This window comes from Pantherophis guttatus, chromosome 1 (genome assembly GCF_059756535.1).
Source record: "Pantherophis guttatus breed Tessera chromosome 1, ASM5975653v1, whole genome shotgun sequence".
Taxonomy (NCBI): Eukaryota; Metazoa; Chordata; class Lepidosauria; order Squamata; family Colubridae; genus Pantherophis; species Pantherophis guttatus.
The window spans coordinates 171,797,407-171,812,302 of record NC_142063.1 but is presented as its reverse complement, the minus strand read 5'-3'; the positions used below and the strand labels follow the sequence as shown (position 1 = coordinate 171,812,302).

Below are 14,896 nucleotides of genomic sequence, written 5' to 3'. Positions count from 1 at the left end.
GGTATATATAATTTAATCTTGCATATTTAAAATCTCTCTCTTTTTCAAAGATTTCTTTCTTTCTGAGACTGTAGAAATATAGTCCATTTCTACCTTTTTATTTTTCTTTTGTCCTCTCCCAAAAATTCCGTGTATATAAATATTCTTATTTCAAGATTATATATTGATGGCGTAGATTGTTTTGTATGGTAATCAAATCAGTTAATCTGTAGATGTTATAAAACATTACTGGTTTAATGCTTCAAGGAATGTATCCAAACCCTCATAAAAGTCTCTTTTTTGCAGTGAATATTCTTATTTTGTAACTTCTTATCCTGAGACTTTCAGTCAGTGGTTCTGCTAAACTGTTTCTTACAAACAACTAGCATACGGAACACAGGGATACACAGCAATCGAGAAAAGGAAGATTATGTGGCCAAATGTATGGATTAACAGAATTCTTGGTGTATGCCAAGGGAGCTATATTCATGGATCAACACAACCAGCTTGCAGCTGCTCCTAATTTGCTGTCCAAATTTGAAGACTGACATTAGTCTACCTTGGATCCCTTGCGTTCATGTGCCTGGTGCTCTTGAAGACTGTCTGTGCTCCTTTCCAGGCCATTGTGTTTCAGAACAGCACTTTGCATCTGACGCAACATAAGGTCGTGGTAACAAAGACCATTAGAACCACAGCTGCGTATGATCCACAAGGCAATGGGAAAAGAGGGAAGCAATTACTCATAGATGAGTAATTATGTTGTCTCTCTGAAAACACCATGCGGACATATACCTTTGCAAATATGAACCAAGCATATGAAGTCTGCACTGGAAATCAAGTAGAACTAAAAAAAAAAAAGAGGAAAAAACTCTGCCAGATGAATTCTAACCAAGCAGTGAATTCATACTCCCAGCAAGCAAGTCATAAAATTAATAGAAAAGTTCCCTTATGCGCAGGATAATAAAGTAATGGACAAAAGGCAATTAAGTTTCCCACATGCCACAGATATCAACATAGCTCAAGTGCCTTCTAGAGGCTGATTTATGGATCCAAAGGAAATAAAGAATTCTTTCATCTTTGGGTTTGGTGGTCAACAATCTTTTTTAGGCTTGTAGTCTTACTGGTTTTTATTTGAACTGGCAAAGAGATTTACTGCAGTTCTAAGAAAACTGAGGTCAGGAATAATACCTTTTTCTTTTATTAAAGGAATACGGCACAGAGAAAGCACACACATATGTTCAAATGAGCCAGTACGTAAGAACAAGTCACACAACACCTCAAATGGCATATCTATGAAGTACAAGAAGATCTTCTAAAGTTCTGTGGCTTTTTGTAGACAACCACATGATTACGTTTGGCTGTACAGCTCACCACTCCAGGAAACTCCCTAAGAGTAAGTGTCAAGATCAATTTAAGTCATTAATTAATAAGATCTGTAATAATTTACATAATAAGTTTGCCCCTTCAATTTAAAGAAAGAAAATAATGAGGTTGCATTACAGAGAACCATTTTACCTTCTAAAGAAACGTTCTGTACAATATCATATGCTAGACTCTATGAGATCAGTGTTATCATGAAGTTCACAGATACGATATACAAACACAAATTCTAAATGAGGAATATCATTTACTATTATTACTATCATTTACCAAATATGTTACTATTTGGCAGAAATTTGCTCGATCTGTTGAGATCAATCCAGTAAGGTTAGGATGTTATGTGGGCATATTAGGGAGGGAGGGAGGGAGGAAGAAGAGTTTCATGTTGTAGTCCTCCCTTAGCAATAGAAGCTGGCTGGGCAATTTGGGCCAATCCCTCTCTTAGCCTTAGACTGAGAAATCTAAAAGCATCTATCTAGCAATTGGACCAGCATGATAGATTACAGTTCATAACCTTTAGTGAAGAGGCCTTCATCATGCAGTGGATTTATTTAGACTGATAACACAGATAGATTCTGACACCTTGGTCAAACTGAGAGTTCAGGAATTTGCTACTTGGGAAACCTCATCTGATTATTTCATGCCAAGTCTAAATAGCTGTTCAGCATGTGACTCAGTACAAAATAATTCTCAGGCTTTCAACAAAATACTACACAACTTCAGAGCTGTATGATTTATAAGTTCAGATCTGTTATACAGTCATACATCTTCAAGGGTATTAACAGCAGCTTACATGAAAAGGAATTGAACAAAATGGTTATTAAAAATATCTGGGGAACCAAGAAATCCAAAGCTGAACATCAAATGCATTAAACCCTTCCCTTTTGTACTCAAAGATTTACAACAGGAACATAACTTTGAGAGTGATCTTTGAACATGAAAACCCCATAGTGTGTCTGCATCCTCTGATGGAGTAATTTAGAAGCTTTGCAGTGTCATATATGGTCAACAGAGTTGTACAGATTTCATAGCAGAATAAAGCAAACTTACCACAACAGTAGGAGAGACAATATTTGTTAAGAATGGAACATATGCAAAAGATAGTATCCCTCCTGCCGGGCAGTGTATGTACTGCAAGAGGCAGCTGTGGATCCTGTTACAAAGCCGTCAAGCAATGGAAACCAGATGTTTGCAAGTTCAAAGGAGAGAGGACCAGTCACGAGCTAATATTTGTCAATCTTCAGAAGGGAAAAAATGTTGGCAGGCCCTTGAAACAAGCCAGCTGTTGACCTAATGTTTCAATTTTCTTCCTACCAAGCAGCTAGAATGCCAAATGCTCCTGGCACAAGTTTCTGTAAGAGGTACTTCAGGTCTTATTACTGAAGAGCTCCAGAAACAGATCGCTTAAAGGTCAAACATGCAAGTCACACCATAAGTGGTCATTTACTGCATATTTAAATAATTTAACAAGACGTTACTAAGGCAACAAAGAGAAACAAGTACCACCATAACTCATAGTCTTTTAGGGTTTAAAAAAATCTACCACCAAGTTGCAAATAAGCATGTTCTTCAAAAAGGTATCCAAAAATTGGTTTAAAAGCATTCAATTAATGGTTTTATGAGGTGAGGTGTGGTATGAGCAACTAGCAGATATGAAGACCCTAAACTGGTGTTGTCTAGTCTAGTCTAGTCTAGTCCATTCTTGATCTAGATTTGATTTGTCTTTCTTTCAAGTAAAAAAAAAATACTAGTCTGAAACTGATGATCAAGGGTGAAGGTTCGTTCTCCGAGCTTGTGGGTTGGTTTCCGAACGATTCATTACCAGGCTAGGTAACATCCTACACCAAGCTACAGATATTCTCCATTATTGCAAACTGATGATCAACCTAAGGCTTTACGTACTGGTTCTGACAGTAGATTGAAAGGCATTCAACTGAGTGCTTCCCAGCAAAAGCATTTCTATCAACAGCATTAATGGGCATATGATTAGACTATAGTCTTTCTTCTAGACACCTAACATTTAGATGAAAGACCACTTAATCATATGAGCCTCCAATTTGCAGTCTGAAATAATGTTAAGCAAGACATACATTGGCCATCTTGATGAGTCTGGCCAGAATATTGACATTTTTGCCAATTGTAAGTTTATTGAATCAGAAGACTTCTTCTGTTCCAAAAATGTATGTGTGTATTTATTTTATAAATACTCACAGCAGGGAATGGGGTTCATGTGCGTGGCTGGTATATAGAACAGGGTGCCGGCGGTGGCAGGTTAGAGAAGTGGAGCGGATGGAGGTCGGTAATTTTTTTTTTGCTGCAAGAAGCCCGCAGCCGCTATCTCTTTTTTGGCGCAAGAAGCATCCAGCTGCACCAAAAAAAAAAGAAGCAGCTGCTGCAGGCATCTTGCGACAAGGGGGACGAGATGCAGGCTGGCGGAGAGTCCAGTGGCGACGGCTCAGCCCTAGCTTGCCTCTGCCTGCCACCAGCCACCACAGGAGGAAGGTAAGCCCAAAGAAAGAGGCGGTCATGGAGGAGGAAGTGGGGCTAGGATCAAGGCCTATGAAGGAGGAGAAACGGGACTGGCGAAGGGAGAACAGGAGGCCTTTGACAGATTAGGCCAGGCCTGGGCAGAAAATAAGTAGGCAGAAATTCAATTTTTTTTTCCTACTGGGTTATATGGACGTGGCTTGGTGGGGGAGGGGGTGTCATGTGACTGAGTGGGCGTGGCTGTGAGTGACATCGAGTTGGCCATGCCCACTCAGTCACAGCCCTCCCCCCAAGTCACGCCTACAGAACCGGTAGGGAAAAAACTTGAATGTCACCACTGATCAGACAGTTGATTTATTGAAAGATAGTAACAATCCAGTGAGGGAACTACTTCTTTGGAAGTTTGTACAGCCCAAGCCAATCTATACAATCAAGCTTTTTACAGATGTGGTTTCCAATCAGAAATCAAACCTTTTTTACCAGTGACATCTGGAAAGCAGACTGAACGCTAGATGCATCTTAACAAAATAAAAGAGAAAGTATAATTTTCTAACTCTAACAGTCAGCAGTAAAAGGATTTAGTTGGTAGAGGTAGCTTCTGCTTCACTTTTTGTCATTTCAGCTAAGCTTGGAAGCTAGAGGGCTAAATCCAGCTGACGGTTTTTATACTTTATGATTACACATCAAAAGGAAGAATAAGCAGTTTCTTTATAAAATCATATGTGTAACGTTTTGATTCCTTAGATTGACAGATAATTGGACTCTCTCTCAAGAATTCTGAAATATAAGAGTTTAACCTTGTGGTACAGATATCTCATGCTGAGCCTCCCTAGTTTTTGAGATGTTCCTGTTAATTATACTGAACTTCTTCCTAATGTATGCTGCTGGGCATATGAATTAACATAAAAGGATATCACAAAACATAGCATCAAATCAGAGCAAGGCAATAATTAAAACAGACATACAGAGTCATCAGTTTTGAGAATTACACAAAAGTGCAACTCAATGGTGCAGGATGGGTGCAGGCATTAGAATATTACCACCACCGCCACCATTACATACCATTCTTCTTCTTGTATACATTCCTTCTCCTTCCCCTCCCCATCTTAAGCCCTGATAATATATATGCTCACTCATATATATTATTCTACACATGCACACATGGGCCCTCTTGCTGCTCTTATTTCATTGGTAGAGATGGGAAAGCTTAAATTTTTGTGTGCGTGCTGAGATTCAGAATGCCTGCTCTCCACAACTCAGATGATTAGGAACCACAAATAAGAACGTCCTGGCACCAAGCAGTGGGAAGGAGAATCTAAATGAGAAGGAAAAACTAAGAAAATTTATATTCCTCTTTTAATCTGCACTCTGAATGCCATTTGGAAAAAAATACTGTATTTTTCGGAGTATAAGACACACTTTTTTCCCTCCTAAAAGAGGCTGAAAATTTGGCTGCGTCCAAAGGTGGGTTTCAGCAGGTTCTGACCAGTTCTGGAGAACCGATAGCGGAAATTTTGAGTAGTTCGGAGAACCGGTAGTAAAAATTCTGACTGGCCCCGCCCACATCCATTCTCTGCCTCCCAAGTCTCAGCTGATTGGGAGGAAATGGGGATTTTGCAGTAACCTTCCCCTGGAATGGGGTGGGGATGGAGATTTTACAGTATCCTTCCCCTGCCATGCCCACCAAGCCACGCCCACCAAGCCATGCCACGCCCACCAAGCCATGCCCACAGAACCGGTAGTAAAAATGTTTGAAACCCACCACTGGCTGCGGCTTATATTCCGAATGTAGCTTTTTCAAAGCTTTTTTTCAGCCCTAACAAGGCGCTAGCAAGTGATCTCCGCCCTTTGTCTGCTCCCTATGATTCTCAGCTGTGAAGCTTTTTTTCAGCCCTAACGAGGTGCGGTGCTAGCAATGAAGCGCTTTGCCTGCTCCCTCCGACTCTCAGCTGTGGTGTGGTTTTTTTCAACCCTAAGGAGGCTCTAGCGAGTGAAGCAATCTCCATGGTTTGCCTGCTTTTCTCATTGTTTCTCTCTCCAAAGATCAATTGTGCTTTAGAAGCTGTTTTTTATCCTCAAGCAGGGGATAAATGTGCTGAAGCTGACCAGACTAAGGATGCTAGCCAAATGAATATCTGGTTTTTGGGTATTTTCCTCCCCAAAAACTAAGCTCTGGTGCGTCTTATACTCCAGAAAATACGGTATTATTATTTGCTTGAGGAAGGTGCTATTGGGCTATCAACACTGAATTTGTGTCCCACAGCCTAATAAGCTATGAAGTTAGGCATAAATTTACAAAGGAAAGCGGTCCGAACATCCATAGCCAGTCATATACAAAACTTGAAGATTGTTCAGAAAGGAGAATATACAGCAACTGATGAACCCTAATAGGCAGAGAATAAGCAATGAAAATAATAAAATGCTATCAAAGACATTTTTATTAAGGATTTTCATAGTTAATATTGTCATCCTGAAAACATAAAGCTGAAAGAGAGCTTCACTATCATCACAGGAATACATAGAGTAAACATTTTTACTCATTTAAGCAGGGCAAGAATTATTCACCAGGAAGAGTGGGGAAAGGAAAATATTTGTGGTGCAATGTCATCAGTTTGATTCTCACATAGAAACTTTTATGCAAACATTCTCAGGACCAAAATGGCTGAAGGATTCATGGCAAGAAATAGATTCATAGAGCTCTTACCAGTCCAGTCACACCCAAGGACTTCTAATCGCATCCCGATCCCTGCTGGAGACCATCTTTCTGGGTAAACTCTGATGAACTGTGCAGGAACAGGATCAAATCTTCTAACTTCAGGGGTGTCGTAATGCATATTTCCTTCAAATATCTTAGAGAAACAGAGGTTAAATAGGACTCTTCTAGGTTTAGAGCCAAAAAACAATTTAAAAAAAATAAACAGATAGTAAAAGAACTCTTTGGGAGACTGGTTATTCTTTCAAATTTACTTGAATTTTTTTATTCTAGTAAATCAGGAGTGTCAAACTATTGGCCTGCGTGTCAGATGCGTCACGGGCAGGCCACACCCAGCCCCGTGAATGGGAAAAATGTTGTGAAATGTCACATGATGGCAACCTGACACCGCGAGATTGACACCTGTGTATGAAGCAACAATCAGTCCCATTGTAATGAATTGGGAAAACCTAAAGAATGTAATTGGTTACAAAAGGACAATTGAAAAGACAAAATAGAAAAATGCTGGGGGAAAAATAATGGCTTAAACTCAAGCTACTTGAAAAAGGATCTTTTTGTTAGCTTTCAGATAAGGATGTGATGTTCTCTGCATCCAAATTCAAAAATATATTTCAGAGGAGGTAAGGTTTAGGTGTCAGCAACCTCCTGAAAGAAGTTGCATCTTTCTTTGACTTCACAAGCCACCTGTACAATCTATGGAAAACATGTGTTTGAATTAAGAAAGCACCACAGGTAGCAAATAGGTGCTTCTGAGTATGTATGGCTATTAGCATCTCCTTATCCCACAAGCAGATTTTCCTGGGATCGTGTAGCTACTGTGTGAGCTTAGAAAGCACCAACATAAGTATATACCACTCCAGGGCACCTTTCAGTTTGAATTCAAAGTGTAGCACATTCCTATTTTCATAGTATTAATAGCTTTTCATCAATTGCTGACATATTAGACCAAACCACAGAAGCTTGTAATATTTAAGAATGCAAGCTGTCAGTATCATCTTGTCAGCAGATTGCTTTTTATTGAGGTGAAGCAATACTGAAGCTGCTTTTTCAAGAATAAATGACAATACATTCATTGAATGTTACCTCTATTAGAGAAGGTAAAAGGAAAAATACCCAACCAAGAAATACATCTTATACCAAAGCTGGCCAAGATTATCAGAAAACATTTTCTGTCTTAAATGTACCAATGGTTGAACTATCTTGGGAAATTCTACAATCTTTTTCCTGGAAATCTGAAAGATGAATTTTGCTGCCATAGGAGAACAAAGTGAACACTAAACATTTAGGTAAACAATATCATCTGCAAAACTACTGGTGAGCTTAGGTTACTTTGATTATAATTCAGTTACATTAGCCTGGAGCAGAAATTTCCTTTATCTTGGATTTTAAGAAATGCAGCACAATGTGGATCTTCCTCAGGTGAACCAACTAAAGAGTGGAGACCCTAGGGGAAAGTGTAGTTTGATAGATTCAACTTCAGCCGATATGAGCTACAGTGTAACCATGGTTAAGATTTGAACTAGACATAGGGAGACAGATGTTTGTGTGCATCCTCAGCCTGGGGAGCTCCCTGGGTGACTCTGAGCCAATCTATTTCACAGGGCTGCTGTAGGAGTAAATTGGAGGGTGGAGTTCTACAATACTGCCTTGAGCTTCTGGAAGAAAGGCATGTTATAAATTAAACAAACAAGTCAATGGGCAAGATCTGGTCAGATCTTGGTTATGTCATTTCTCATTACTGGAGTGTGTTCTACGTGAAATCACCTGTGAAAAATGTCTGGAAGCTGCAAGTGGAGCAAAAAGTGACACTTACAGTAGACTGCTAACTAATAATACAAGTTACAGGGATTATATGACTTCTCTACTGAAAGATCTGCTTTGGTTGCCAATTGCTTTTGAGGTGTTTTCAAAACTTGAATAGCTTTGAGCCTGTCTGGCTCACAATGACCTCTTTTGTTATACAACATTTGTTATGATGTGCAGGATAAATCCTATGGAAGATGCCCCCATTTTTCTGCTCCACAGGAAAGAACTTGAAATGCAGTCTCCTGTGTTCTGTTCTCTTACAATTCAGAAAAAATACAAAGATAGTATCTCTTTTATCAAACTTAATCCTATTTTTTAATAGCAATAGAGCATTTAGACTTATATACCACTTCATAGTGCTTTTACAGCCCTCTCTAAGAGGTTTACAGACTCAGCATATTGCCCCCAACAATCCTCATTTTACCGATCTCGGAAGGATGGAAGGCTGAGTCAATCTTGAGCCTGGTGAGATTTGAACTGCCAAATTGCAGGCAGCCAGTGACAAGCTGGTGATCAACAGCCTGTAGTACTATACTCTAACCACTGTGCCAGCAAGGCTCATATGTTGTGGTTGCTTCTTAAGTTTTGTTAACCATTATAAGTAGAAATATGGTGTAAACCAAATAATAAATGCAAACAAAAAAGTGTTAGGAGTGGGATGTAGCGTAATTTCTAGCCTGTTTCAAACCTTTATGCGTGTGAATCCTTCTAATGTAGCTTCAGGCTATATATATTCACATCATATTTATATAGTTTACTAAAATCCTAAACTCTTCTTAGATAGTATAGTATCTAGTACAACTATAGTATCTAGTACACTAGTTAAAGTGTAGTTTAGAGAGAGAGGGGCACATAATCCCTGTTTCCTAATCCTCAACTGTTTTATGGATCTTCATACATGGACTTAGATCTTCATACATGGGCTTAGATCTCCAAGTAGTAAAGGTAAGAGCTAAGAGATCATTCTGATGAACATACTTAAAGATGTCTTTGCAATTGCAAATTCTGAAAATGGGGATCTTCTGTGCATGGGAAACTTGCAGCCTTGACTTGATGATCTTGACTTACATTCAGTTCAAGGTACAACAAAATCCATGAAAAACCCCAACAAATCTCAATCGCCCTGTATTAACTCTGGTGGCATGCTATATAAAAACGACAGCTTAAGCATACTTTTTGGTGGTTGACTATAGTAATAAAAAACAGCAAGGGAGAAAGATGATAAGGCCTTTTCACCTTTGGTACAATCTAAGTCAGTTATTTTCAAATACATTTGATCTGCAAAGTAATTGAGAGACAGGATATGGTGCTTCAGTTTCAAAATTACTCTCCCTTCCTTCTGTCTCCATCTCACTCCTTCCTCTGCTAGCCAGAGTTTGTGGCCAACTGAAAAGTTCCATGCCTGAGAGCAGGATGCTGCTGCCAAGCGAGATGTAGTCCATCTGACAAACCACACAGCGTGCTTTGGCACAGGACATGCCTCCTCTTAGCTAGATGTTGATACCAGATATACTGACTCAAATCTGGTATAACTCTACTGACTTCTTGTGTAAACACTACTGACTTCTGACTTGGCTGTTAATGGTCTTCATCTCCTCACCCGCCTCACACATTTTTCCATCAAGTTCTAAAAGATACCTCTCTCTGATACCATATGTACTAATTCAAGTAATTGGCTAGCAGAAACTTAGACTTTGTGTTTGTCTATGATTTAGAGCCTTGGGCCTCCTGAACTAAGGTTTTAACAGTGGTGCAAAAGTTCATCTCTTAAATCCTTAACAAGTAAGAATGTCACTGGAAAATTTGGAAAAATGAAGCAGAAGCTTCAATAAGAACAACCCAAATATGGGCTCTAAAGCAGGCCATTTTTATCACAAATGGTCTATACTCTATATACCCTCACCTTCCTCTGAATCGTATGAAGAACAATGCCCTACTTCTCACTGAGGAGATAAAACAGAGACAAGGCAGGATACAGTAAACCAGGGCTGTGCCAAACGTTCTTTGCAGAAATGGTGACATTGGTGGGGGAGAAGTAATCGAGACTAAGCCATACTCTTGCTAAAAAAAACTGTAAAGAAAAAAGGCAAAGCTTTCCCTGTCCAGTCATGTCCAACTCTAGGGGGCGGTGCTCATTTCAGTTTCTTCCCTCTATTGGTTCATTTTTTAAAAAGCCATCATTTCTAACCAGATACTACTTTGCTGTCTGTCCTGTTCTGTCTATCCAAGCCATTAAGACACCCTGATTTCACTTCCTACAATAGCACGATAGAATTATTGGTAAGGCGTAGGGAATGCTGGATATGGATGTAATCTCAGCCCTACATTTTCCATTCTCCCAGTCAAGCAGAGAAACACTTGTTGGACAGGGGGAAAAAGGGAGGCACCTCCCCCACCCCTGAGATACTGAGTAGAAAGACAAGTTGTTATTTTTTAACCCAGCACCTTTGCACAGACCTCCCCAAAAAACAAACCCTGGAGCAGCAGTAAAACTCTACTTCAAGACTGGTGATCGGGCAGATTCATGCACTTTTTGGAAAGTACATGAAGAAGAGCCCGGGGAAGCAGAGGAGACTGTCTTGTACATCAGGACTTCTAATCTCTCAACAGAGCATTCCCCAACATCTGCTGCTCGGCTCAATGATACTTATTTCTAACATCTGGTTTTCTATGCACAGTAAGTGGTCAACGGTTGCTGTTGGGCATTTAAAGACATATTCAGCCACATGTGCCTTCACGTGCAATCTGAAATGAAAAGGCCCATGTGTAAATTTGCTATATGAGGGAAAAGAGAAAGAAGTGAAAAATAGATGACACTTTCCAGCTTCTAAGTGTTCCAGCTTTTCCACTATGATGATGATGATCCTACTGCTAAATAGGAAGAAAGGAAGGGAGAGGAGGAGGAGGAAGTACATTCATAGATAAGAACCCTCCTCTTTCCCACATCCTTTTGAAACACACATTCATCTTAAATGGTTTTATGCTACTTCAATCATTTCAACTTTAAGCAGCTCATTGAGAACTACTGCATAACCACTAATCACCAAAATAGAATAAGATTGTTTTTATACTGAGACAAGTGTGAAACATATGATTTTGCAGGTAGGATTGTGGTTTGCAGAAGGACCCTTCAAAGTGGTCATGTCTCCTGAAGCAAAGGCTCCCACTGATGTAAGCAGCCATAATAACTGTAGTTCGGCAGTCAATTCTCACTGGCTCAGGGTTGATTCAGCCTTTCATCCTTCTGGGGTCGGTAAAATGAGGACCTAGATTGTTAAGGGCAATATGTGCCTCTGTAAACTGCTTAGCGAGCTGTAAAGCACTACGGAGCTGTATATAAGTCTAAGTGCTATTGCTATAATAAATTTCACCAGAAAGGAAGAAGAAATAAAAGGAAAAAAAAGTACCAGTGCCCAGTAGCTCCCTATTACATTCCAACTAAGAGGTCTTACCTTTGGCTGCATGGTCCGGGGATCTTGTATTGAATGCCAGTCTTTCCCATCCATGCTGTAGGCCACTTTAAACTTCTTCACAAAAGCTCGGGCCTCCGCCACATTGATGCTGTCTCCACCTCGGGCTCCTTGGATAATCACTCCTTTCACATTCTTCGGGAGGCCCAGATCTACCTGCAGCCACTCCTCACTAGGCTGGGCTTGAGGGATGCGTGGGAACCATCCTGAGCGGCTGCTGACTAGGCGTGCCACACTAGGAACCCAGTGATATTCTCTGGTAGAAGAAGCTGAGATCTGAGAGTCTGGGATAAGTCCTGAAAGCATCCCCAACATACTGGAACAGGGTGAATCTGTATGAAAAGGAGCAGCAGTGAGCGTAGAAATTGCTATTATGCAAAATCAGGTGGGGGCTAAAAATTCTGCAATGACATAGGAAGAATAATTTCTCACTGCCATCTAGGTACTGAAGTTGATTGCAAAGCATTTAAGGCATCTTTGCTTTACTTTATAACAGCTTTCATAGGTACCAATAAGATGTTACCTAATGAAATGTCTGCAAGAAAACAAACAAGTTCAGAGAGTATTAAGGACTCCCGCTTTCATAGGTTACGGGGGCCCTTCCACGGTGGCTTAAAATACACCTTACCCAAAAATTCTTAATCCAAACTGGTCTCTGCTTCCAGCTAAACTTTCATCCGGTAATAGCATTCTGGTTGCTATTCCAGCTCTTTTAAAAATAGGTATCAATTAAATCCAATCAAATGAGAGATAAACCATAACTGGAGGCCATCCTGTTAAAACAATTCAAATGATGGCTAGGCTTAATGTTCTCTTTTTACATGTAAATTTACTTGTGGCATGTGAAGCCACAACTAATTGGTGGGGGTGGGGGGAAAGAAAAGCAATTATTGTACAGTCAGGTCCAGAAATATTGGGACATCGACACAATTCTAACATCTTTGGCTCTATACACCATCACAATGGAGTTGGAATGAAACAAATACAATGTGTGTTAACTGCAGACTGTCAGCTTTAATTTGAGGGTATGTACATCCAACTCAGGTGAACGGTGTAGGACTTACAGCAGTTTGCATATGTGCCTCCCACTTGTTAAGGGACCAAAAGTAATGGGACAGAATAATAATCATAAATCAAACTTTCCCTTCTTAATACTTGGTTGCAAATCCTTTGCAGTCAATCACAGCCTGAAGTCTGGAATGCATAGACATCACCAGACGCTGGGTTTCATCCCTGGTGATGCTCTGCCAGGCCTCTACTGCAACTGTCTTCAGTTCCTGCTTGTTCTTGGGGCATTTTCCCTTCAGTTTTGTCTTCAGCAAGTGAAATGCATGCTCAATGGGATTCAGGTCAGGTGATTGACTTGGCCATTGCATAACATTCCACTTCTGTCCCTTCAAAAACTCTTTGGTTGGTTTTGCAGTATGCTTTGGGTCATTGTCCATCTGCACTGTGAAGTGCCGTCCAATGAGTTCTGCAGCATTTGGCTGAATGTGAGCAGATAATATTGCCCAAAACACTTCAGAATTCATCCTGCTGCTTTTGTCAGCAGTCACATCATCAATAAATACAAGAGAACCAGTTCCATTGGCAGCCATACATGCCCACGCCATGACACTACCACCACCATGCTTCACTGATGAGGTGGTATGCTTAGGATCATGAGCAATTCCTTTCCTTCTCCATACTCTTTTCTTCCCATCACTCTGGTACAAGTTGATCTTGGTCTCATCTGTCCATAGGATCTTGTTCCAGAACTGTGAAGGCTTTGTTAGATGTTGTTTGGCAAATTCTAATCTGGCCTTCCTGTTTTTGAAGCTCACCAATGGTTTACATCTTGTGGTGAACCCTCTGTATTCACTCTGGTGAAGTCTTCTCTTGATTGTTGACTTTGACACACATACACCTACCTCCTGGAGAGTGTTCTTGATCTGGCCAACTGTTGTGAAGGGTGTTTTCTTCACCAGGGAAAGAATTTTTCGGTCATCCACCACACTTGTTTTCCATAGTCTCCCAGGTCTTTTGGTGTTGCTGAGCTCACCGGTGCATTCCTTTTTTTTGAGAATGTTTCAAACAGTTGTTTTGGCCACGCCTAATGTTCTTGCTATCTCTCTGATGGGTTTGTTTTGTTTCTTCAGCCTAATGATGGCTTGCTTCACTGATAGTGACAGCTCTTTGGATCTCATCTTGAGAGTTGACAGCAACAGATTCCAAATGCAAATAGCACACTTGAAATGAACTCTGGGCCTTTTATCTGCACATTGTAATTGGGGTAATGAGGGAATATCACACACCTGACCATGGAACAGCTGAGAAGCCAATTGTCCCATTACTTTTGGTCCCTTAACAAGTGGGAGGCACATATACAAACTGCTGTAAGTCCTACACCGTTCACCTGAGTTGGATGTACATACCCTCAAATTAAAGCTGACAGTCTGCAGTTAACACACATTGTGTTTGTTTCATTCCAACTCCATTGTGGTGGTGTACAGAGCCAAATATGTTAGAATTGTGTCGATGTCCCAATATTTCTGGACCTGACTGTATATAAGCATCTCAGTGAGACTGCAACGTTACTTATGTCCTGACCCAGAATTTCCAGATTTCAAAATGGCAGTTGAGCTAAGAAGCCCTTTGAAATCTCTTTGCTATGTAAAAAAGAAAAAAAAAAAGAATCAAGATGCAAGATTTACCTGATTTTCACCAAATCAGGTAAAAATGTTATGGTAAAGGGTCATTAAATCCCTGACCATTTCATGACTGCAGCCTCAAGTGATTATTTGCATAGGCCAATTACTTCTCCTTCTCCTCCAACATTTGTACTGGACAATCGTGTTGTGCAAAACCCAATATAAACCCTGGGCATTTTCCAAACCTCAGTGTCAGTCCTCCAAGAAAAAGATTAGGAAATGCAGAGCCACTGAGCAAACTTTTAAGTGCTGGGCCAAGTACTCCCAAATACTGATTAGCAGCAATGCCTAGTTATACCGTATGACTGCATGTCTGCCTGGAAAGCCCCAGTGATGCAATAAAGCCATGACACTATTCTCCTGGTACAAAG

At 40.3% G+C, this 14,896-nt stretch overlaps 1 protein-coding gene across 4 annotated transcripts in view; it reads right to left on the bottom strand.

The window, feature by feature from the left end:
- The window catches only part of NRP2 (neuropilin 2), a 207,191-nt gene that overhangs the window by 82,823 nt on the left and 109,472 nt on the right, over positions 1-14,896 (bottom strand). For all 4 annotated transcript variants that reach the window (XM_034431468.2, XM_034431452.3, XM_034431461.3 and 1 more), the window contains exons 9-10: positions 11,818-12,167; positions 6,551-6,695 (exon numbers count right to left, since the gene is read on the bottom strand). In XM_034431468.2, the coding sequence (XP_034287359.2) occupies positions 6,551-6,695; positions 11,818-12,167 (495 nt within the window). The remainder of the gene's footprint in view (positions 1-6,550; positions 6,696-11,817; positions 12,168-14,896) is intronic.